This window comes from Ceratosolen solmsi, unplaced genomic scaffold, assembly GCF_000503995.2.
Source record: "Ceratosolen solmsi marchali unplaced genomic scaffold, CerSol_1.0 scaffold14, whole genome shotgun sequence".
Taxonomy (NCBI): Eukaryota; Metazoa; Arthropoda; class Insecta; order Hymenoptera; family Agaonidae; genus Ceratosolen; species Ceratosolen solmsi.
This window is the reverse complement of record NW_011948420.1, coordinates 9,175,313-9,202,698: the sequence shown is the minus strand read 5'-3', so window position 1 is coordinate 9,202,698 and position 27,386 is coordinate 9,175,313. Positions and strand designations below refer to the sequence as shown.

Genomic DNA, 27,386 nt, shown 5'->3' with positions numbered 1-27,386 from the left:
AGGGGGGCGTGGCGGGGCTTTGGGGGGGGGGGGGGGGGGGGGGGATAAGATATTAATGTGGATAATGGATAGTAGCGTAATTGATATGTTCGTGCAATGTCTTAAGTAAAACGACTGCGAATAATATCTCTTATCCTTGATTTAAATTAATAAAGCCGGTGATGGCTTTCGTCAAGTTTTATCGTACCTCGACACTCATTGCTGCGCCGATCAGCAAACCGATCGATTGGGCCACTAACGATGTCAAAATGCATATGTTGAGATACATGAGAAACCTGTCGGTTTCCAATGGCTGTGACGTCATGAAATAAACTATTATAACGTAAGCTATCGAATAGACAATCTGTAATGGAAAAAATAGAAATAATTTGGGGGAGGTGGGAGTTATAGTCTGTGTGGTGAAATTGTGCGGGTGAGCCAAGCGTCGGTCATTGCTCACCTGAAAGGGTATGTCAGCTAAGGTTCTGGCCAAATAAAACGCCTTAAGGGAATACCAATAATTCAAATGTTCTCTCACGAAAACGGCCATTTCGACTGGAACTGCAAGATTAAAATTCTTATATTAACTGATGGTTGGTTGGAGGTGGTAGAGGGTAATCGCCCCCGTGTGCATGATGCTTACAAGTGAGAATAGTCGGCATCATGGCGGTGAACATGATGAACATGACGGTAAAAAACACACAACCAGCGTTGCTCATGGCCTTTGAGGCATCGTTGCCAATGTCGTAGTAAATCGCACCAATAAGAAAACCCACTATAATGTGTGAAATCAGCCTTACCCTCGTCAATGTCTGAAATAATAAAGCCTCTTTTTAAAATAAATCCACGGGCTCTTAAGGACATTGTGGCAACAAACAAAAACAAATTACAGCTACACTACAACATTTCCAATAGCATTTTCATATAAATCATCAATTTCTAAAGGATATTCTAAGGACTCGTCCGTACATTCTTTCCAATATGTCCAATTCCATCACATTCATATAAAAATGCCTTTATCAATATTTTTTCAAGACTTGAAATCATCGTTACTTTTACATAAATTTGGCTGTACCTACAATATCATTCGGTTGTCCGTAGGTTGTGTGGGTTGTACAAGTTTGAGTATCCGGATATAAAGCCAATAATATATCGTCATTAAGTTAAGTTACGAATGTGTTTGCTCGTGATAATAATCCATTCTTCATAGTATTATGAAATATATCATGTTACGCGACATATTACAACAAGCAATAATTTTTTCATCGCGATGATCCTCGTGATATTTTGTTCCTTTTGTTTGTTGTTGATGGTTTTTTTTTTTTTTTTTTTTTTTTTTTTTTTTTTTTTTGCATCTATTCGGTGGCCGAAATAAAATGGACGGAAAGATAGAATAGAAAACTTCTCGAAACGAGGACAATAGATCGAAATCGATCGATATGTCAGGTCTTTTGAGACCGAGCGAATTCACAATATTTAATTGCTGAAATCGAGCGGCCCGCAATGAAATTGTGATGTTGCGTTAAGGTGACAATTAAGTGAGAATGGTGCTAACGCGGCGGACTCGCGCGATCCTAAAACGCGAATCAAGTGGCGAATAGACGGCGCGAAGGCTCGCAAATGTCCGTCGAAGGATCAAGGGGAAGGAGGTGGGTCCGGGATCCAATCGCCGGTTCGCGCATCATCACGCCACTTACCATATCCCGGATTTGCGAGAGGAAGGTCCTCTTGAGCAATATCCAAAACTGTATCCAGCCGTTGGTGGGGAAGCCGACCTTCTGCTCGATGCTCTCGGCGCTGTCGAGGAGCGAAGTCGTGCAGGATACGGGCATGCTGAGGACGGTGGCCCCGTTGCCGCCGGCGGCTGTCGGCTTGGCCACGCCGTTCGTCATAAGGACCGTCATCTCCGGGGGCTTGGACTGCTGCTCCTGGGGCGGCGACTGCTTCGCGATGTCGTTAGAGACGGTCTGCGCGGCCACGAGGGTCGCTTGGTGGTGCTGGTAATTGTTGCACTTGCCATTGTTCACCGCGCAGACGAGCTTGTGCACGCACTCGCCGTGCTCGCCGCATGCGACCTCCATCACTGCGCAAATAACGACAAAGCGGCTCGCTCAATTCACTTGGCGGGCATTGTTAACGATAAGAACGAGGGGCGAATTGTCGGGGCCCGGATCGTTAGTGCGAAATCGGGGATTGACGATCACGGTCGGCCCATTTCTTAAACGTCCGGGGACCCTCTTCGCCTTAGTAGGGGCGATAAAACTCGAGCGCGTCTCCTATGAACTTTTAGAACATTTGTATGACGTGGTTGGGCAGATGATTGATAGATGATGGATGATTAAAGGGCGATCGATGACTTATCTTTCATATCGTATTGGCAAAATGCTCCACCGTATTTTCACTGCCCGTTAGCGCGGGAAACTCGATTATCTCTACGGCGTACGTGCCTTTAATTCATTGGTATATTCGCCTCGTCCATTCGTCCTTTAACGATTAAATTCCATCGGCGTTATTACACTGTGCTCCCGTTCCCAAATAAGTGACAAGGACAAAGATCCATAATTATTACGGAATTCCCATGAAAGTGCGGTGAAATGCAATATGCGACTGGGCCAAGATGTTTGAAAAATAGTAGAGTAGAGAAAATGAGAAAATCATCGATATTATAATCGCGCGCGTTGTTGTTCATTCTACGCCCTTACAATGACACACAATGGAGGAAGAAGAAAAAAAAAAGTAAAAATTAGAAATCAAGTGATAAAAAGTATTTGCATAATTTCATTCAAGGTACGTAATAATTTAGGATTATACACGGCCAGATATATATTTGCTGTCGCTGTTATCGTTGCAAATTATCAGAATAATGTAGGAACATTTTCATTTATATTTCTTTTATAATATTATATCGTACTTTCTCAGTCCAATAACGCAATTCATGCTTATTTTGAGATTTGAGAAATTATAAGCCATAATCCTGGCACTTTTAACAACTTTGAAAATCTTATATATTAAACAGCTGTAATGTATGTGTGTGTATGCGCGCGCGCATAATTTACAATTCATAGACGTTTTACTGTTTTGACGAAGAACCGCTTTATCAATCGTTAATATATAATTAATCGAGTAATTTTATTCAACTTTAATTGAAGATAAGGAACGTTAAATAAACTTGCCGTTTCAATTCAATTCAACAGTATAAGTAGAAAATGAAAAAAGAATAGAGAGAGAGAGAGAGAGAGAGAGAGAGAGAGAGAGAGAATATTAGCTATTATAGATTAGAAATGATATTGATTTAATTGGCAAATCATCGAATATTATCTATCCTTTCTTGCTTATGCTCAATGATTGTTAGTGTTTTTTTTTCTTCCTTATTTTTTCTCACAAGACTTAGTATTGCCAGTAATTGCTTACATTGCCTAACGAAAGTATATTATAATAATATTTAATAGTAATGCCCATTACACATCGATATAATTAATGCGGATGGCTTTGAAAAAAAAAAAAAAAAAAAAAAAAAATTAATAATAATTAAATTCTGGTCTTTTCTTCTGTTATTACTCCTGTCGAGATAGTAATAGTTAAAATCGTAAAATGTATTGTTTTATTTTACCGTAATCGGCAGGATTGTGATAACCTGGGCAGTCGAGGCACATCGATGAGAGAAATGGTACGAGTCCACCCACATTCCCTTGATAGATGCACTGACCTTCCGCTAAAATGTACAGGTGATCGAACATCTCGAACAATCTTGCGCTTGGCTGATGAATCGTGCAAATGATTGTTCTTCCTGTGTGATTATGAAGGAATTAAGTTAGTTAAGCCAGTTCAATCGATTGTCCTCGATTATAGAATTTTACCGAAGGGTTTTACCATATACGGAATAAACTGCGTTTAAATGATTTTCGTGCTATATCCTTTGATAAACCCGAGCTATCATTCGCGTATACTCTTGTGAGCAAAAGTTTTCCTTAATACTCTTGGAAGAATTATGATATAATAATAATAGGATACGCCCCTATAGTTAATCACAATCATAAGAAACATCAATGATAATTGAAATTCCAAAATATTGGCATAAACATTACCTGCTATGTATTTAGTATTATGCAGTGGGGCAAGTAATGGCTACATAAAAAGAAAAAAAAAAGCAGCAACAACAGAAAAATAAGAATAATTTTCTTTTCCTGCTTCGTGACGGCTTATTAATGTTCCATTTACATCGATCTAATTGCTTTTATTCCGCGCGCTATATTTCGAAACGCAAATAATCATACGACAGAAATGACGATTTTCTCATAATTCACGAAGCTCCTTTGTAATATTAGACATGCGGGTCAAATAAAATAGGGTCGTACAAAATTAATCCACGACCTACCTCCCCTACTTAACGACTTAAGTAAGTTGAGACATTGGAAACAGGATGAGCTGTCGAGACCGGATGTCGGCTCATCGAAGAACATGACCGGTGGATTGTTCACCAGCTCCAAAGCTATCGATAATCTCTTTCTTTGGCCACCGCTAAGACAATGGGTTTGTGTATTACTTGCGTCACTTAGGCCGAGCGTTTCGATGATTTCTTCGATCTGTGAATCAAATATTACAGGTGGTAATCGCTCGTCAGCCACAATGAGCTTAAGAAGTGTCGTCGATGCTGTGCAATATCTTTGCGAATTCAAATATTTCGAGGCGACACTTTTCACTTTCGTTTATCCAATCGCTTAGCAAATACCATTAAACGTCGAATGACGAATAACTATTGCATACGACAAGACATTGCTATGATTATATTAAGATTTACCATCATCAAACACTTATTATGTGCGTCAAATTGAATTCGTGATAAATATTATTCGTTATCCAGTTGATAATTGAATTGTTTATTATGACGAATTATCTCTTGATTATTCAATCGATATCGATTAATGAATCATCTTTTTAGAAAGTGCGTTTTCGCGACAGAAAAGCTCAAAAGTTATTTATAAGCGTAAAACAAAATTGTATAAAAAAAAAAATATATATATATATATATATATATATATACTTGAAAAGAAAGATCTGCTACGTAAGTAATTTAAAATTTACTTGAAGGGAGTGAGTTCAGCATTAATTTATACAATTAGCAAAATACAAACTCTTGTTGATTTATTTGCTCGATTACTTTGTGCATTCGAATCATAATATTTAATGACATCAAGTATCTTAGCAGTATTTTAAATAATAAAGCTCGCAACTTTCAAAACACGACTTTAAATTTACTTTGTACATTGAATGTGTTTGAATGTGCATGAAATATAATATAAATTCTTCAAAACACTTAAAAAATGGTAAAAAGTATTAATTATTAACTCTCTTATCACTTAAGTGTTTTATATGGACTCGCGTCTTTATTAAAGACAAATGACGAATTGTAATAATTTACGTTAAAATTATAAGTTAATGTTGAAGTAATTGGGAAATAGTGCATTTGGTTCTTAAATTTCTAAAACTTACCACAACTTTTTTTGCTGCAGCACTTATGTCTTTGCCAAGCTTGAGATTCGCCGAGACCGTCATTGCTTCGTAAACGGTCAAATGCGGCAAAAGACGATCGTCCTGCATAATGTAGCAGGACATTTTACGAAATCTTCGTAGATTTCTGTCCTTTCCATTTATTAAAACCGAGCCACTGAGGTTGGACGTCCTGAATAATGTAAACGATGCTCGTTACTTTCAACTTTCAAGCGAAAGGGTTAGATAAACGCGTTAACAATTATTACGTCGAAGAAAGTCGTTGCATTGGCTGTAGATATACGTTGCCTAATTCGACAGTAACATGTCCTTGTAAAAATTATAGGGCATACATTGAAAATATATATTAAATTGAATTGCCTTACACCGAACATAATTAAACACACTATATATATATATATATATATATATAGAGAGAGAGAGAGAGAGAGATAGATAGAAATAATTATTATAGAATCAGGTCAAGTTATTTTACACAAATACATTTACGGCCGAGAAAGAAAGTAATAAATTTCACCAAATCTCGATGATTGACGCCTCGATCGATTTACCTATTAAATCAATACAGCTATAAACGCTATTTCCATACATATTCGCTGCCAAAAAATTCCTCTACCTCATATTGTTTAAATAAACTGCAATTTGCGCTTTCTTATTCAATTATAATAATAAACTTATTGCATTATCGTTTAAAGAATCGGGCGCATGAAGTAGGCCCGAGTTAAGGAAGAGTAACAACGTCTAATGACCAAAGAAAGTAATTTGACAGTAACTCGTAAGGAAATTTCACGCTCGAGCGAAGAGTGAGATTGAACGTGCCAGCGAGAGCGAAAAGTAGATCAGAAGGTCGCGCGGTCATTTATATCCCAAGGATCATGGAAAATCGCTAGCGTGGAGATGCATTTATGGGGGGAGGGGGGAGGGGGGAGGAGGAGGAGGCAAGTCGCGACATTTCGAGAAAAGGGCTCCGGGACGAGCATTGAACATCGAATGGAAGATTGTGGAAGGAGTTGGAAAAGGTTCGCGCTTTGCCAATTGGCGATACTCGTGTCGAGTGGAATTGGTCCCAGAGCCGTTGAACCGTACCCTTATTCTTAGAGATAAAGAAGGCGCGATAAAAGCGCGAAATATCGGAGAATGGAAATGGAAATGGAAGAGAGGCGGCTCATGGCATCGCGACGATGGTTTTACAAGTGGTTCCCGGAACTCCTCGTGTGTCGAAAGGTATTCGATCCAAGTTAAGCGAATAATACGAATGATATTCGACGAGTTGGGTGTCTTTTTACCACCGAGTTTAATTCAAAAATGGTATTGGAAGGTGAAATTCAACCTTTTGTTGGTTTTTCTCTTTATTTTTTTTTTTTTTTTTATTAATCAAATCGTGGATGGATCGTTCATAATAAAAACAATAACAAAACAAAAACAAAAATAAACTATTTTTTTTTCGACAAGCGAAAATGGCCAGAGTAGCAATTAAATTCGAAATTCATTTCTTCGAATTTCATTGATATCGTAATCGTTGATTTACTTTACGATCAAATGTCGTTATTACAGCGTAAACGCATTGAAAATATTTGCTGTTTATTAGAGATGTTGATATAAATTTGCTTTATTTAATGTATCGGATCGATCGATCTCTTATCAATTTGAACAAAGTGCAGAAAATAGTTTTTTCAAGATAAAATATGAAGATTTTAATACTCTTATAAGAATTATTTCCATGATGGTATATTTAAAAATATTTGTCATACGCGGAAATATAAATTGAAACTACATCGGTGTTTCAAATTCTCTCTCTCTCTCTCTCTCTCTCTCTCTATATATATATATATATATATATATATATATATATTAGCATAATTTACCTATTCTAAAAATCAAAATGTTTCTTTTAAATAATTATCTCATAATAATTTTATAATATTATAATTTTTGCTTAAAATATCGTGTGAGCGTCAGCATCACTAAAGTGAACTAAAGTGAAACTTTTCGATTGAATTTCAATATATCAATCCGTTTATACATCTAACGAATGAAATTATTAATATACTTTACATTGATAACTTGGTATGACTCGACACAAATCTTAAAATAATAATTATTTTATAATTATACTCATGAGCGCAATATTTATGAATTTTACGCATTTTTTGTTTACTGTAATAGAAAAGTTGAATAAATAAGGAAAAATATCGTACAACTTGTATATCTGAATTTGTTATTAATGACGAAATAATTTTATGTCGCAAAATATTATTAGAAATCTTATAAAATTCTTATATTTTAATATAATTTTGGAATTCTATTTAATCTTCTCAAAAATGTAAATGTCGCATTGCGCCTCTTCTACATACAGACTCAGACTCTTACACAAATGGAATGGAATTTAATTTGATTTATAGTATATACAAAAATCTATATACAGATTTTTTAAATGGCACTTTCCAAATATATGTATTATAATAACATAAGTTTTCATTTTTCTTTTTTTAATTCTATATTATTATCGTTTATTTATTTAGTTTTTATTATTATTATTATTATTATTATTATTATTTATATAGATGCACTAAGAGAAGAGTTGAGTGAACTCAGTATTAAAATTATAATGCCATTTCATGTAAATTAATCGTAAATACAATTATTCATTTTATGGCTTCAGAGAACATCGATGAATCATTAAAAATAAGGATCAAATGAATCCGAATTAAATGAATGTTAATATTCATATGTTTATTATTGTTCGTGAGTATCCTCCATTTTTTGATTTTTTATTTTTACAAGTAATTTTTCTTTTTATATTCAAGTATTGCAAATGGATTTTAGAAAGTGATTTTTCTCATTCATTGTAATTGCATTGTAATTTAATCGGTAAGATCACAGTTGCCTTTAAGGCCTTTAATAATATAAATATGACTATTTATAAAGCGCTTACTGGCACGTCCAATAATACGTCAAATCAATTATATCGTAAGATAAACGTGAGCATATTGTTTATTTTAATTAATTATTATTCCCTTTCTTCCCCGACTGTTTGTATTTATTTAACGATCCCGCGTTTCACGTAGCTCGTACGATGCAGCGAATAAGCTCCCAATGCAACAAAGTTCATAAAGGCAAAAAGAATTGTCCGACTTTTCCTTCAATTGTTCACATTATCATGACCGATGCACGTAATTAGGCCAATAAAACATGGCAATCCAAGCCTTAAATTCCAATGGATAATATCACTCGTCCAATGCAATGGTGACGACACGATCCAAAATGCACTTCGATCAAGCCTCTAATTGCCATAATAGCAAAAACAATAAAAATGCCGGCGTATAATTACTTGTAACCAGCGAGAACATTCATGAGCGTGCTTTTCCCCGCACCGGAAGGGCCCATTATGGCAGTCAGCTCTCCGGATCTGAATTTTCCTTGCACGCACTTCAATATAGTCTTGTAGCCTGAAACGAGAAGCCAGAATTGTAGGAAGATTATCTCGCCGATCGGTGTCGGGGAGTGGTCAGGAGAGGAGAGGAGAGGCGATGAGAGGGGGTGAGTAAGGGAGCAGAGGGCAACGGCGATGGAATATAATGAGAAAGGGAGTGAATGATAGCGAAAGGGGATGCGAGTGTGTGGGGATAAATAAGAGAGGCGGGGGAGGAGGGTGTGAGTGAGAGTCTGGAGTACTTAGTATAAAGAATCGAATTTATTGACTGGTCGAGCATACATTGGCTCTTTATTTTTAACATTCCGAGCCGCTCGCACAATCGTCTAGGTCATTCAAAATTTTCGAGGCTTCGTGAACAAGATTACTCACCCATTACGCAATCTTCATTACTACACTTACTGCATATTATAAAAGGACGATACAATTTTCGTCGATGGAATAAAAATTTTTATACTATAATTATGTCTATAATCAATTTGTTTTGTTAAAATTTTTTTTTGTTTTTTGTATTTATTTATAAGAGTAAACCGATATGTTGGCTTTGCTATAAATGAGAAAACTCCAATGAATATTAACGTTCTCGTTTGTCAATAATCATTTATGCTGATAAGTATCGAATGGATTCAACATTTTACCTTTCTTAGTGGATAATTTTTCAAGAACACTAAATTATAAAAGCATCTCCCATGAAAAATTGCAATAATATTTGTGTTATTCATTTTACACCCCCCCCCGCACACACACATATGTGAATTCGTGAATTTATAATTCAGTCATTTCACATAATTACTAAATAATTGTTTTGTTCTGTGTTTTTTTTAAGTTAATAATTTATAAAAATTATTCATCCTGTGACGGTGAGCGTTAGCATACGGAACTTTACAATGTGTGGTAATTTTTATTCTTATTTTTAAAAGCTTAATTACTATTTTATTAAATATAAATTTTTTTACAAATTGCTAAATTTTCATTAATAATTAGAATGAACGAAGAGCGATAAACGTTATATTATATAATTGAAATTAGTGAAATTTGTAAATTAAGCTTGAAAATTTTAGTTCCGAGCTTGAATCATAAGAACAATCTTAAATTTCCACATTTCCACTTTTAATAGAACAGTTAATTGCGTATGAATTTATAAGGTAAGCTAGATTATGGTCCGATAAGATTTTTACTTCATTTCTCATTGAGCTTCAGCGACGAAATTACTTATTTATTTGAGTTTCTTAATTAATTTTTATTTACCTTTTTTCTTTTCTTTTTTTTTTCTTGCTTGACTAGGCTATACGCGATATCCGGCATACGATGCACACAGATCGATAATTCTTATAATTAATAATAATACGTTTCGCGTCATTTGATCGGGTGTGCGTGTGTGTGTGTGTGTGTGTGTGTGTGTAATATTTACATCGGTTTTTTTTTTAAAACATGCCTAGATAACGCAGTGATTGCGAGTGTGGGAGCACAACCGATTGGGGTCAACGCTTGAACCAAAAAGCTCGTCATTTCCGTTACAACACGGGTATTAAGATTAAATTGTACAATTGTACAATACTTATTTTATTTCATGTTCTTTCATAAGAAACTTTGCTTATAATTTGTAAATTCCATATTATTATAAGCATTATTTTCACAGCGATAACAAGGATGACGACGACGACGACGACGACGACGACGACGATGACATCGACAACCAAATAATAATACATAAATAGAATAAAAACGAAGGGAGGCAGGAAGGAAGGTAGGAAGGAAGGAAGGAAGGAAGGAAGGAAGGAAGGAAGGAAGGAAGGAAGGAAGGAAGGAAGGAAGGAAGGAAGGAAGGAAGGAAGGAAGGAAGGAAGGAAGGAAGGAAGGAAGGAAGGAAGGAAGGAAGGAAGGAAGGAAGGAAGGAAGGAAGGAAGGAAGGAAGGAAGGAAGGAAGGAAGGAAGGAAGGAAGGAAGGAAGGAAGGAAGGAAGGAAGGAAGGAAGGAAGGAAGGAAGGAAGGAAGGAAGGAAGGAAGGAAGGAAGGAAGGAAGGAAGGAAGGAAGGAAGGAAGGAAGGAAGGAAGGAAGGAAGGAAGGAAGGAAGGAAGGAAGGAAGGAAGGAAGGAAGGAAGGAAGGAAGGAAGGAAGGAAGGAAGGAAGGAAGGAAGGAAGGAAGGAAGGAAGGAAGGAAGGAAGGAAGGAAGGAAGGAAGGAAGGAAGGAAGGAAGGAAGGAAGGAAGGAAGGAAGGAAGGAAGGAAGGAAGGAAGGAAGGAAGGAAGGAAGGAAGGAAGGAAGGAAGGAAGGAAGGAAGGAAGGAAGGAAGGAAGGAAGGAAGGAAGGAAGCAAGGAAGGAAGGAAGGAATAAAAGCGAGACGAATTTTCATCCTCTTAGAGAAGTGATCGGGGGAATGGAGATTCGAGGGGCCGAGGAACGAGGGACGCGTGGTCAACGCGAGGGCGAGTTCATCGGCCGAAGCCATTGGTCATCGATCATCGACCGGGAGAGCATCCGGTCTGTCACTGCTCGATAAACCTTGTATCGACATAGCCGCGGGCCAGGAGGTGGGTCGGGGGTGGTTACGGTGGTGGCGGTACTCGTGATTGCGTTGGGAGGCGAGGAAAGAAGACCTCGATAACCGAGCTCCTTGGACGGTCCCGCCGCCTCCACGAGCGACATCTCTTCGCTCGATGCGCATGCGGCCTCCCCTCTAGCCCCAGCCGTTCATCCGGTAGTGGGTCGGCCCATCACCTACAGGTGCGCCTGTACCCAGAGGCACCTGCGTACGCGTCCTCGTTGCACTTGAAGGCCCGTCGGGCTGGTAGAGGGGCGCGAACATTTCTATCGATTCTTTTGCGCGCGAGGGTCGTTCACTCGCGTCCCTCGGGGCTGCCGGTGCAACGGCATCGCGACCGCGGCCCACCCGAGGCCGACCTGCAGCCGCGCGCCTCCATCTTGTCATTAGCTGGGTTCGTCGTGGGTGCCGGACGTATACCCCCGATCGAGTCGTCGCATCGCTTACGCCTCCCGCCCATCGCACTTTGGCTTATAGCCCGATTTACCGGGAGGCAGGGAACCTCCTTATCATCCCTTATCATCCGCGTCGTCTCAATGACCATTAGCAGCCAGCAACGACGAGGATGCATTTTATTGCGACTCGGACAATGACTTTATAAAGACGGGTCATTTCAAATTGCCGACTCATCATGGAATTGGAATTTATTTGTACGACTCGGAAGTCAGCGGAGTGGGATGATCTTATTGGGAGGGAAAAATAGCCTCTTTCAAATTCTGTATGGAAACTGTCCCATGTAACTGGCCACTCGTCTTGTTGGCGCAACAGCATCACGTTTCTACAGGTGGACCAATTAATGGGCGCAATCGGATGGTAAAAAGTATCAAGCTCGCGCTCGATGATCCTGGCGCTAATAGGACTGTGGTAGCGAGAAAATTTCCGGGGCAAACGTTATAGGCGAGTATTCGCGAGGGCATTGGGCGATCCCCTACGCGGGATAGAATCTGGACTCTGGACCGTGTGCATCTCACCTCTCTGTCTGCCCTCGGAAACGCTGTAGGCGAGATTCTTAAACTCTATGTCGACGGGCGGCCTCTTTGGCAAATGAGTGAGCGAGACCGCGGGCTTCTTATACGGCTGTCCTGGACTCGCTCCGCTGTGATTGGGCACCTTCCGCGCGAGCACACCACTGCTGCAGACGGTACCCGCGTTCCCGTTCGCCGCCGTAGCCCCGTTGCAGACGCAGTGCAGGTTGTTCTGCGAGCCCCTAAAACAGAATTCCCAGCATTTTATTGTGATTGTTTGACGAAACTCGTACGTACTTATATGAAATAGGTAGGTCACGGTATCGCAGGGCGGTGATTGGGGGGTGGTGTGGTGGTAGGGGGCGGGTGGAGAGATCGAAAACCATTGCTTGGCATTCGACAATATTCGATTGTTGATGTAGCAAGTGAGAAAAAACTTCCGTTTACCTCCATTTACAACAGATCACTTTCGATTAATATTAATCGAGTCTCGAACCATCGTTATTACAACACCGAGAAAAGCGCAATCTTATCATTTTCAGAAATTCAGATCACAATGCTTTGCACATGACTGAGCGACTCTGTTGGTGAGCATTAATTCGATAATTCTATCAATAATGATTACGATTCAATACCTTTCTCTTATAGTGCACGAAAGTCATTTACGTCGAGTGATTAAAATAAAAATCAAAACAAACAAACAAACAAACGATAAAATCCCACTCCGATCTTTCACAAATAATAATGAAAAATTTGTCAAAGTAGTAAGCCATATTAATTTTGAAAATATAATGTTGTTAAGCTTGTCACTTAAATTCTTATCCAACAATAACGTACGATCCATTGACTGTTATTGTACATAGATTATAGATTGTTTAATAATAATATTCGTCGTCGGTTCTTTCGAATCTGCAATATCATCATTTGCACCGTCGACGTCGACTCGCATTGTACGTATGGTAAATGCAACTATTTTTATCATCTCGTAAGAAATTGTCGTTGAGCAACATGTCCCGTCCATTATTTCGATTAAATTTATTATTCCAACGTAATGATCGCTTTCACCAAATATCAATCGTTTATTCAACTTTCATATGCCATAAGCAATATTATCCGGGAAACTTGCGTGGCTGAATTATTTAAAAAATTATTAGCATTTCTACACGTACTAACATGCCAGCCATGCGATATTCCCGCGTATAAGTGTACGTGAAGTATACATGCACTTGTCGCATGCGAGTATCTTGACAGTATGTGAGGTAACTTGCATGAGATCACATGGAATGAAATTTTACTTCGCAACTACATTTCGATAGGGAAACAAAGGAAGAACAAAAAACAAAAAAAAAAAACAAAAAAATAAACAAAACAAAGTAAATATTTCATATAAAAAAACCATGAATTTACAAAGATATTTTTCTTTTTGTTTTCTATCATTTATTTCTGTTATAACATTAATAATTTATAAGCCTTTTATCACAAAGTATGCAATTAATACATTAACGTAGCACTTGATTTTTTTTTGTTTTGTTTCGTTTTGTTTTTTTTTGTTATTCCTAATTAGATTTTTTTTTCTTTAAAGAAAAAAAGGGAAAACAAAAATCCAATATTATGAATGTACTGCGTATGAAAATTATTAATATTTAGAATTTTTATTATCGTATCGGTATTTGTAATACATGATTTTTAATAAAGCTAATTTAAGTGCTGATGTGACAGTTGACACGTCGATGCATATTTAGAATAAGTGATCTAGTCGTTACGTACATATGTAATTAAAATATGTTGACAATAAATAAAAGTATTATTCAAAAAATGGCGAATTGAGTATAAATTTAATGAGCATGATTATTTCCATATTATTACAAATACTTTTCAATTATTTTATCTTATAAAATTTATAATCAGTATTTTGCATACATTGTTGACGATTTTCGATATACTCAGTGAAACATAATTTTACACGAATACATCATTAATAATTAATGGTAGCCAAAAGTGTTTAAAGGACATTTAATTCAACAGGTATATTGTTTATCAAATTGTAATATAATTATTCATACAGAAATAGATGAGATGAGCGTAATTGTATTGAACTTTAAGTTAGAATAGGTAATTAATGAATCGAGAGTTTGTCGTATTAATGTTGTGACTTCCATAACGGAGACTCGTCGGATTAGAATGAAGTATTTTCGAAATGCAATATTTCAACTTCATGTGCGTTTAATAAATTAATTCTTAATAAATTAATTAAAACGATTCTTAATTTTTAATTTTACTTATAACAAATTAACAGAACATTATTATAATTAAAATCAATCTCACGAATTATCGTGATACGTACATGGGCGCACACAGGCGATGTAAGATATACACAATTTTTAGAAAATATTTACTTTCTAAAAATATTCAGTCCACATTCGACTAGTAATGGCAATGATTTAAAAGCTTTTGTCATGTGGTTTTCAAATTGGCAATAAGTCTTGAATTCCATCCTAAATTAAAATACAGCGCAGAAGTGTGAAGCTTTGTCGTTAGAACATAAAATTCCATTTTATATAACAAAAAACATGACTGATTAATAAAAAATAATATCATAGTATTGATAATGAGTAAGAAGTATACGGTGATTAAACAGATTAGGATCAATTGTCGTGTAGATATCATTATAAATACGAGTTCGCTAGTAAAAAGATAAGAACATTTGTCTTACCATCTTTTGGCCGAAGCAGGTACCAGCAATTAGTACTTTTATCAATCGGACGTAAATTAGAAGCGCGTGTCAATAAATTGGTAGACGATTACTTTTATTATAAGATAATTGGTATATTTAAATTAAATTGTGTTGAAAGACATTAAAATTGCGCAATAAACGAAGACTCGGTGATTAATAAGTAAATTTGACTTGCACGTGTGTTTGGTGTATTTGGTCATTACATCGTATTAGATTATTAAATTAATGTTTTAGTAATCGTTATTGTTTATTCTACTTCACTTTACTCGAAGTGCGTGCGCGTGCGCGCGTGTGCGTGTGCGTGCGTCTGTGTTCTTTTTATTTGAAATATTTGAACACATGAATTTGTTTAGCTAAAATTTAGCTAAGATATAGAAAACAAAATTATATAATGAATTATTGCCTAATGTAATATTACTTTATAATATTTAGGACGTGAAAGAATAGAAGTGTGCTGAAAAAAGTTTGTTGGAGATGATTCAACTATACAAATTTACATAATTTGTATTTTTGCATTAAATAACGCTTCCACGTATTCGAAAATATATGAAAAATTGCATTAATAATTACATAATTATATACTTCAAAATAAATACTGAATTGTTATAATGCACATGGATTATTTAAAATATTTAGGTCAAAGCAAAATATGCGAGAAGGTTAGAGATTTATGTCAAATTGCAATGTGATATTTATTATTAAAAGAAATATAATTAATTGACGAGCATTTAAATTACGTTGATAATAATTGAATTGAAAAATTAAAAAACAACCATTGTTCGAATGTATTTTTTCATATTTATAAATGTCTTCGTATTCTATAAATTTCTTAAGTTTTCGCTGACTCGTATGAAGTTCCTCCTAGTTTGCGTTTGCCGTCGAGTCCCAACTTCTACATTAAATTCCGACTTTAATTTAAGTACACATACTTCCTCTCATTCCCATATCTAATTAATGGCATATTACATAAAAAAAAAAAAAAAATAAGCATAAATATAATGAATATCCGTTTTTGGATTCGATATTAAACTTACTCGGATTTTCATGTTATAGAATGCAATTTTTGTTTGAACGCCGTTCTATTTTTAGTGAACGAGAAGTAGTTTTTCACGGCTAGAAAATAATACATTTGACCATATATCGAAACACTGTCTTAGCCAACTAATCCTTATTAAGATCAAATATATTGAAAAATGGCAAAAATCATTAAACGTTAAATATGTATACTATGTTTCTTATTTTCCAAAATACAAAAATGATTTGTAAATATCACATATAGCCCTATCATCCGTTAATACGTGTTTACAGAGTAAAAAAATGATTATTATAAAATTAGTACACAATAATCGATGTTTCTTTCTTTTTTGGCAATAATGAAATAACGATAATATAGTTTTTTTAAAAATTCACGACATTAAAAAAATTTTTTTTTTTTTTTTTTTTTTTTTTTTTTTATGAAATTACCTGAATCTATACAGCTTTATCAGAACTTCACTGAATAGTTACATGTATTCTGCATATTTTCAGTCGTGTCAAATCGATTTGACTTAATTTCAAGTCCATCGTAAAAGTAGCAGCGCAAAAAAAGAAAAAATAGGTAAAAAAAGAAAATTATTTAGAAAATTACGTTTGAAATTCATATCTATAATGTAATGAGCATGCGCGATGTTCTACTTTCTAGTTATCGAATAAAAAATTTTCATAATTTTTCATATTAACTCAACAGCGTTGTACATATGTTGTTATTGCAGCAAAAACAATAAATAAATAATTCTTATATCTATAAAATTTGGATTTTGTTTAAGAAATAATCAACGGTTTTTTAAAATATGTTTACAAAAAAAATCTTCGTATAGAATTAATTATCTCAGTTATTAATACGCATGGTATTGTATAAATTACGATAATTAATGTTAAATTGGTAAAAATGTCAAATTGAATCGATTATTAAATAATTGCCGAATAAAAGGTATATTAGGCTTTTAATAGAAATATTTATTATTGTTGGACAACAGTGCGTGGACTTTGATTTTTCACAATAGTTTCAAGCTCATAATTAATTATGAAATGAAAGTGTAGTCTTAATAGAATCATTTATTACGTAAGAATAATAAATGAATTATAAAGACATTTAAAAGCTTTTATGGAGAGATTAGACTTTATGAATTTTGTATTATATTATTTGCGTTAAATGCATATAATAAGCTTTGATATATTTATTGATTTTGTTGTCAAAATGAAATTTGAGCCAAGAAGAACGTACCCATTTAATATTCTCATAAAGTTAATATGAGATAAATATTTTAAAAAACTTATAATTCTGCTCGGAAGAAAAAGAAGCTTTTTGGAAAAATCAAATGAGAAATTCATTGATTATTAAAATGTCAACATTCAAGGTAATATCGTATATTAAATAATGAGGAGTTGAAAGGGCATAGGATAAGAGTTTGTAATTTATTCTCGAATATCTTGGAAAGCTGAACGAACGAATAAATAATAAATTGCCGTTAGATAGTTTTCATAAATTTGGTGAAGAAACTTCAATTCCATCTCCTTCCGTTCGACTCTTTGATATACACATTTTGCGCTACGTGCACAAGGGATTTCCATCCAATCTGCCTCCCAATAGGATATAAGGGACACTTGCAGGTGTTGGTGAGGAGACACACGTGGCAAACTTGATCCACGTCATTGAATTTCGCTATAGACACGAGGCGCAAACGATCACTTTTGCCGCAATTTTTCCAGACCATTACTAATGCGATACTATATTATTAAAATTCGACGCTTAAGTTGACGCATAAATGAGTTTGAAAGTCATTGCACTGCGCACATATTCGTAATTGCAATTTTAAATAACATTTGCGTTTGAAGATGTTTGGGCTTTAATATGATAAAAGCGAGGGTAGAAGTAATATTTATGACGAGTAAAGTTCTAAAAGCATTTGATTTTATAAGAAGCGTAAGACCTAACTCTATTTTCCCAGTAATCATCGTTTCTTTAACTTCGTGTACATTTCATAGCCATATTTTTTTTTTGCGAGTAACAATTATAAATTAATTATTACATGTCATATAAACTATTAGTATCCATACTCTAGATAAAATATGATAACAGTAAAATATTATACTGATTTTTATAATAGTACTTTAAAAAAGAAAATGTTAGATAGTGAGTAAGAGAGAGAGAGAGTATTTAACGATATTTATGGCTGTACTTGCTGTCAGGGACCGCAACATTTGGCAGTAATTCAATATTCCTCCGAAATTTACTTTACTTTTTTGCTTTTCTTAAATAATTGTCAGTCACTAGCTTCTATTAATATTTGGTCAAAGGGAATAACATCTATAATTAAGGCCAAATTTATTAGAAATAAGATGCAATCTGTATAGTAAAGAAATATTGTCTTTTGGATTCTAAGCAATTAAAATCAGCAATAATTATTGTCGTGAGACTATTTAAGTCAATACGACGATAAAACTACTAGTTTGAATGTTTTAAGTAACTTTTATTTTCATTGAAAACTAAATTAAAACGCAAATTTTAATCTAATATGACAAACGTTATTATTCCGTTTTTTTTTTTTTTTTTTTTTTTTTTTCATAAATATATTTTAATTTAGATAAATATATTTTATTGCTATTGTTAACTAAAAATAATATACATAAAAATTAACGATAAACTTCAATCAAGTAAAGAAGTATAGTAACCTGTTTTGTACTTGATTAATTTAACAAACAAAAACAAAAACAAAATTAACAAAATTAATAAATAAATAAATAAAACAATGGTATTTAACAAAATTTTTCAAATAAAAAATGTTATATTATTTGATAAGTGTATCTTAATAAATATGGACTTTCTTGAGATCATCAATTTATTATCTAATTAAAACCTAAAAAATAAATTCTAATTAAATAAAATACTTTTATAACGAATTTTGCAATAATATTTATTTTAAAGGTCATGTTTTATAAGAAATTGTACGAACATAATTTATGATATATGCTTTATAATATGTTTGCTTAATAAAAATGAAATAATGTGCGATAATGTTTACAAATAAATGTAAACATAAAGAATAATGAAGTCGTAACTATTTTGCAAATCCTTATGAATTGCAACATAAAAATTGAAAAACTTGTGCAATGTAATAAATTATCTTTGGAACGTTGTATCCTTCAACATTTACATCACTAATTTATTTAATAACAACTAGATAGAGTAACATTATTAATGATATTAATATTTAGAAGAATGGAAAGTCACTATGGCATTAGATCGACCACTTTTTCTGCCGAGAAGACGAAAATCGCATTGGTAATGAATATGGATAATATACACGTTTTCACGTTCCTTAATTTATCTTTGTGAAATGTCGCAAGTTTAGGCGAAGGTTTCACAAACCAAGCGATGATTGATTCATACTTAGTTAAATTATATTCCTTCACAAACCATCCTATTTACAATCAAAATAATGTTTCAAACAAATTTTTGAATTTCTCTCTATGCTTAGACAGTATTCTAATTGTAATAGATATTTGGTTTGCATTGAAAATTCTTTATGAAACTTTATTTATAATCAAGTTCATTATAATATTTGAATTTACGATCGTATCGAAACGTCTAACACCAGTCATGAAATGTTATTACTTAAATGATTGATACGTTCAAAGTCACATTATCTTGGAATAATTGTTTGTGGTTTATTCGATCATATTTACACAATATGTAAATATAAATGTGCATAGTACGAAATTGAGTTATCGTAAATAATGGCATTTGAATGTGTTATATTGCACAATAATATTTATTTTATTTTCAAATTCATTTACACGTTTACTCGATACACAGTAAAGAAATGTAGCAAAGTAGCAATATTTATATTAATAACCCAATATTATATAATTGAGACAATTTGTTATTAAATAATATTTGTGCGTTATTAATGCGTGTTATTAATTCACGCAATTAATAAAAATATTTAATAACAAATATTTGTTACAATCTCATTGTAAAACTGTTAAAAAATATTATAGCTGCTGTATATATTTATTATATAATAAATCAATTTTATGTAGGTTTTAGTTAATAATCTTCAATCGTTTAATTAAAAATTAAATAAAGATAATTTGAAACGCAAACGTATTGTATTATTACGCATATTGTATTATTCTATACAATAATAAAAGATCAAATAATGAAAAAATAAACTACATAAAACATTGTGTATCTTTTCTTCCACGATGGACAGAACAAATGAATTACAAATATACGTGTGTGTATATATATATATATATATATATATATATATATATATATATATATATATAATTGAGCATGTACATTTATTATATATGATTTAAATAAATACATATAAAATTTATTGACATTTCTTTAAAATCAGAGAGAATAATTGCGTAGATCAATATTAGTTGAGATATAGTTGTTTCTATTCTAAATGTACTGTGTGTTGATGTGATTATGGTATTGTCCGTGATAATATTTATAGATAAATGTATTGTAGTAATAGCACTGTATGGTATATTATCACTACAGTTTTAAAATAGTTAAGAAAATATGAAAAAAATTTTTGAATTATTGATCTCTACTAGATTTGGATTGTTGAATTATTGGATTTATTATAAAATACTATATTTTTGCAAAATATACAATTAATCATCTGTGAATAATAAAGTTTTCTTTTCATCTCAAAATATCTGCTTATAATAATAAAATAATTTTACAAATAATCACTACAAAAGATAATACTTTAATATATCAGAAAATTCTTAAATGTGTCAATGTGGTGGTAAAGTAATTATCAAAGTGAATGATATGTGAATTATCAGAATACCTTATGAAGAAGGAAATTACACTTAATCGAAGGAAATTGTATATTATTTCAATAATTCTTGACTATTTTATATAATTATTACATAGCTCGTTTATAGGATAGAAAAACATTACGTTATATCAATGAAAAATCGTTTAAAGCGAATTTTTCGATCAACTAAAATTGTATCATAATCATTCATCTAATCAAATATTAGAATTACTATAAAATAATAATTACTTTCTTAATATTTAAGTTTTGTATAATAAAATTAAATGATTACAAAATATAATTTAATATCATTAAATATACTTAAATTGATTGTTTAACTTTTTTTTTGTGTCCTTACATCTGATGCCTTTAAAAATTGCTGTCTACAATTTGGATTGAATTCATTCTGATAATAATAACTAATTTAATTGCAATATCATTTAATATGCATTAAAATTTAACTTAAATTAAAATTGTCTTGCGTAAATAATAAAAAATTATTAGCATTAAATGTTAAGCAATATTGATTAAAAATCCTCGACAATATGATGCCCGGAAAAAGTGAGACGTATGAAAGATTTTTTTTCATAAAATAAAAAGATTGTACAATAGTACAAATGTATTAATTCCTTTACAATAAATTTCAATATTCATTATCACTGAAGTAAAAAATTAACAAAGACTTTTTTTTCACAACTGTATACATGATTTTTAATAAATTGCATATATACAATTATCTAAGACAAAGATAATATTATCAATTAATACTCGTGTAGTTATTGCAAAAACTATAGTTAATTAACTTTACGAAGGAAAAAATAGCAGTGTAATAGGTTTTGTCGTATGTGAAAGTTTGAATTTATTATCAATTTTTTAGCTCTTTCATTTAGGGAAATTATTCAGAAAAACTAATTAATGCTATTGCTTTTATACTTTAGCATCAAAAAAAAAAAAAAAAAAAAAAAAAAGTCTACGCATTTGTAATGCTGTGTCAATAAATTTAATGGACAAATTACATTGAATTGAGCCTTGAAATTTATGTGTATTTTCAAAAACAATAAAGAATATTTTCAAAGCTCCTTAAGAAAGCTTTAAGAGTCGTGCAAGTTTCAACAACCATCGACACTTTTACGTATTAATTCTGCTAATACTTTTTGCAATTCTCGTTGCAAAATTAGTTTATCTGCTTTTAATATCGTCTCATGTCTGTAAATAGCATAAACATAGAGAGAGAGAGAGAGAGAGAGAGAGAAACACACGTAATTGCAATATTACAAAATAGTCGTATTATTTTCTTATTATTTCAGGTATAGTCATGTAGCTTTATAAATATTTTATTTAAATTTTATGGCTCGTGATTGCTTAACGGTGGTATATGCCGCCTAGGAAAGTATTGGGTCATGTATCGTAGAATAATCAATATACTTTTGATACATTTTATTTGCACCATTAGATTTCTAGTACTAACCTTTTTCCTGATACGAATGAATTTTTTAATTGTTAATTGTTAAATTCTAGGTGATAATTGAGTCAATAATATGTATTGAAAAAATCGTTAGGAATATGGCGAAATTGTGGCATTAAAAGTATATCGGAAAAATATATTGGATGTGCTTGATTTTCATTCAACATAATGATTTATTATTCTAAAATAATTTACATAAAGATATGTAAGTCGAGGAATCATCTATTTTGTAAATGCTTCCTAACTCGATAATCTTCGATAATGAATTTTCAACATTGTAAAATGTTATCCTTCAGCTTATTCAAGTCCAAGCTTTTAAATTGATTTGACCATAATAATTGATGAACATCGTATGTCTTTATTACTTAATGATATTGTATTATTGTTCCTGAGAATATGTTAAATATTATTTCTTTTATTGAAATAGCTTTAAAATTCCTTTATTTATTTAGAAAAAAAAAAAAAAAAAAAAAAAATTAGTCGATTGATATTAACATTTATAATATGTGCTTAAAGTATATTATTATTATTATCATTATTATTATTATTATTATTATTATTATTATTATTATTATTATTAACTATTATTATATAATTGCACGAAGTTACTATTGAAATAAAGCAAAAGTATTTATTTTTTTTTTTTTTTAATTAGCCATATGTTTCAGGCGATTACAATAAATCATTGAAAATTGAGGATTGTCCTTCTCTCTTATTACGTTCTCACGAGTTCTTTGTGAATAATTCGCATTAGTATTTGTTACTCATACTTGTTTATTCGATAGATTTTTCTCGCGGTTATATTCAGTGTGACGGGAAAATTGAAAAAGCCATTTCTCCGACAATGAAAATGTCGCATCTCTTCTACGATCCTCGACAATCGGATTAGAAGTTGAGTGAATTCACAATTGACGATCAGGTGGTTCGAGAAATCATCGGGAGAAAAGCCGAAGAAACGTTTCAATTTCGGATGTTAACGGTCTGTTGCTTTCCACGCCACTACCAAACAATAAATTTTCATTCGCTAATCGTCACCAGCCTTCTGTCTACCCCCCCCCCCCCACGACATTTATTTCTCAGTTATACAAATATCAATGTTATTATACGCTTTAGTAGTTGTAAATATATTTAATCGAATAGAATTAAAAGAGCCAGTTAGGCTATGCGAAAGACATTTATCTGCTGTAATGCATCGCCGAAGTGAGAGTGAGAGTGAGAGTGAGAGTGAGAGTGAGAGTGAGAGTGAGAGTGAGAGTGAGTGAGAGAGAGAGAGAGTGAGAGAGAGAGAGAGAGAGAGAGAGAGAGAGAGAGCCAGTGACTCTGTACAGTCTGTCTGGGCGTATTAAAAAAATCAATGTCATTGGTATTGTCACCTAAGCGAGTCTTCATTTTCAATCGAAAATCACCAACCGCCAACAAGAATTAATGCTGATCGATCCAGCCTCGCTTCCTTATGATTATAAGTTTAAGCGTCAATATTTACTCTATCTCATTCTTTCACGGTATACGTTAGCACTCCTTCATCTCAAGTTGGACTTTATTTACGCTTCGAAGAAGCGGTGTGATTGGGTTTTCACTGGGCTATATATTATAAAGTCGCTCCATTTTTGAGAAATTGGCGAGGTTGAAAAGAGATTGCCAATGCCACGACGAGATTAATCGCAAAGTAAAAGTGGTGAGACTACTCGTGAGAGGGATGAGTACGGCAAATTACTCGACATCTTTTAATCAACTGCGATGTCGGATGATTTCGGTGTGGTTGAAAAAGTTTGGGCCCAACCGAGTCAGCGAAATTCTCAACATCCAACGCAACCTGAGAAACACGATAAAGCCAAGAGCGTCTGGATCGTGCAGGTATAGGCTTGGATGATTATGGAAATCTTTCTTATCGATCGTGTGACTGCACTTCAGAGTGCTCTGCCCTTTACGCGCACACATATAGAGACAATAAAGCCTCGTGAAGTAGCTGAAGTAAGGAAGAATGGCTCGTGGGCCTGAAGCGGAATCATCATCTGAGCGGTGGCTAATTTAATATTTTTTCTGCTTCAATTGCGTTACTTCGATCGCGCATACCGAAAGTGCGAAACTTGGCAGTTGCGCGTATCGTCGGTGATGGAAATTTATACTTTTTCGACGACATTTTTCGTCTTTCGCGTTGTTAAGAAATAATAAAAGTTCCTCGTAACCGCACTTCCGTTCGCCTAAGCTGCTCCTTTGTCTTTATTGTCTTTTATAATAAAATTGAATTATCGTAAGGCTGATTGAGTATTCGAACTCAAGAACCCGCATACACGGATGCATAATTGATTATTATTTCATTCGGTTTAACTAGTTTCTATTTATTTTGTTTTGATGTTTCGTAGGAAATTACTCGGATCGTGTGTCATTTTGGATCTTTACCATGACTCTTGTATAAACGTAAATAACTGCGATTTCGTAATCGTTAAAAGACAATGGTCTTTGGGTAATATATGCGAATTAAATATACGAACGAATGCTTGTAAATAAACGAATGGAAATCCCGAGGCAATTTTTAATCGTGTCCAATTTAATTTTCCTCAGGCTAATTACGCGCCTTCCTCATATATCTCAAGGTCAAGTTAACGTCACGAAATCTGAGACTTAGTTCTGAGATGCGAGCAAGTTTATCGAAAATATATTTTTAAAGGAACTTTATCACGAAATTTCATCGACAAGTGGCTTATAATATAGTATATTGTATATAAAGAGAACCTTAAAGTCGATTGTTAGCGCAATGAAGCGTATATAAGCATAATTACCCGAGTACTGCATTATTGAGATTTTCAAGATGGAGTGTTGGCGGGGGTGAGCGAATCGTCACCTGATGACTTCCGCCAGGTACGAATTGCACCTGCTCGTCGCCATTATACTGCGAACCAGCGCCAGTGGCGAGTGTGAGATTCTTCAGATCTGCCATTGTTCAGCACCGCGAGTCCCCTGCCAATCCTGCGCCTCCCTGCAATTTCGACAAAGTATTTAAAGTTTATCGAATGATCGATCCTTCCCTACTCTTTAGCCGCCTTTCTTCCTTCCTTTCTTGCCCCAATACGCAATCAACATTTCTTACTCGCTTTTTTGTTTATCTTTTTTCCTCTTTCACTTACATTATTGTTCAGCTTGACTTTCAAGATGAAAGTTCGTCGAGTTGTAACTGCTTAAATCTATTCGAATTGAGTTTTGTTTAAGCAGAAATAACCGTAGCGAGCCAAGTCTAACATCGTCGTGTCCACTTTCTTTCAGCTAATAAAATATTATTTTTGGCTTACTCTTATCAATTAAATCGCACTGAAATATTTCTTTACGCATTTTTCTATTGCTAAAGCCATTTTGTAAATTTATAAATATCCGAGTTATTGAATTTCCTTAACCAGCATCATAACGACTGAAAACATTATGGACAGATTATGTTTCAAATCCAAATTTAATTTACAATTATGCCGATATTATCATCATTATTATTATCATCATCATCATCATCATCATCATTATCATCATCATCATCATCATCATCATCATCATCATCATCATCATCATCATCATTATTGTTTTACAACATAATTAATTGCCAATTCCGTTTGTACGTTCGCGAAAAATAAAATACATTTTATTTAAGCATTTGTAATATCGTTTGCATTAAACGAATAGGCCGAAAATAATAAAATTATAAGTGCAATTGACGAAATGTAATTTAAATTTTTGTTTTGCTTGAATTTCTTTGTGATTATTATGTATCTGATGTATAATTAGAATGACTTTAACATTAATCTTCACTCTTAAGACAATCATTTTTCTTTTTTCTTATTATTTTCTTCTTTTTGTAATTCAAGATAGTTTATGCCGTACTATTTTTAGCCGCAAAACTTTAATATCATGCTTGAGAAATTCTTCGCTAACACATTCATTTATATAGGTAAAACATTTTCTTATTTACAGAATAATACATACAATAAATACAAAGCCTTTCCTACATCGACCTTGAACTATTTTTATAATGGCGCGATAGTAACGCTATTGATATATATCTTTGCAAACTTATTTACAACCGGCATCGTATACTTTTATCGAGCACATGTATATATCAAGAGAGAAGAAGCGCGCATGAGTAATAAATAGACTAACGAAATCGATCTACATTGACATTTCCAGAATTATCTGTTCATCAATAGATTGCCCTTTCATCGATTTCGCAATATTCCATTTTGCACTAATATTGTATTCTTGTTATAATAGCCGTCAAACGCTATTAATAATATCTTACGGCTTGTATTGAGCCTTAAGCTAAGAAGCGAAAGATAATAACTTAAAGGCCAAGTGTGAATTTGAATTTTATCGTTGTTCATCTGCCACTTAAAAATATAAATCTCCATAAAACTTGTTAATTATGAATTTAAATTAAAATGTTAAATAGAACGCGAATCATTAATTATTAGTATCGATAAAATAATCTATAAAATAATTAATGATTTGAATTATTCTTCTACCATTTGGAAATCAAAACTTAGCCGATTTTACAAACGTAAAGTATGATTGTGTTCATTAATTTTGAATTACAATTATTCATCAAGTTTTTTTCTTCTTAATGTTTTTTTTTTTTATTTTTTTATTTTTTTATTTAGTTGTTGTTGTTGTTGATGTTGTTTTTTGTATACCGACTACACTGAGCGTTACATGAAAAATTGTAACTGCTTGTGAAAATGTGTATTAGCAATTATTTGTTACGAAATTTAATAATGTCGCTTGTCATTTGTGTCGAGATTTTAAGTAAAACGATATTTCATGTAGTTACACATTGAAAATATTAATTTACTCGGAACATCTTTGACAATTAATGTTCAACATTATTATTAATAATTACGTGAAAATTAGTTTAAGTTGACATTACTAACGGAGAAAGTATTTACAGTGCAT

At 33.1% G+C, this 27,386-nt stretch overlaps 1 protein-coding gene across 3 annotated transcripts in view; it reads right to left on the bottom strand.

Annotated features, from left to right (window-relative positions):
• The window catches only part of Atet (ABC transporter expressed in trachea), a 45,727-nt gene that overhangs the window by 1,342 nt on the left and 16,999 nt on the right, over nt 1–27,386 (bottom strand). For 2 of the 3 annotated variants that reach the window (XM_011498156.1, XM_011498155.1), the window contains exons 2-11: nt 25,238–25,434; nt 12,437–12,672; nt 8,819–8,936; nt 5,470–5,659; nt 4,355–4,562; nt 3,590–3,766; nt 1,677–2,062; nt 623–791; nt 440–540; nt 188–343 (exon numbers count right to left, since the gene is read on the bottom strand). In XM_011498156.1, the coding sequence (XP_011496458.1) occupies nt 188–343; nt 440–540; nt 623–791; nt 1,677–2,062; nt 3,590–3,766; nt 4,355–4,562; nt 5,470–5,659; nt 8,819–8,936; nt 12,437–12,672; nt 25,238–25,395 (1,899 nt within the window). In that variant the 5' untranslated portion in view covers nt 25,396–25,434. Of the gene's footprint in view, nt 1–187; nt 344–439; nt 541–622; nt 792–1,676; nt 2,063–3,589; nt 3,767–4,354; nt 4,563–5,469; nt 5,660–8,818; nt 8,937–12,436; nt 12,673–25,237; nt 25,760–27,386 lie in introns of those variants that run through there. The other variant, XM_011498154.1, reaches the window with a different exon arrangement.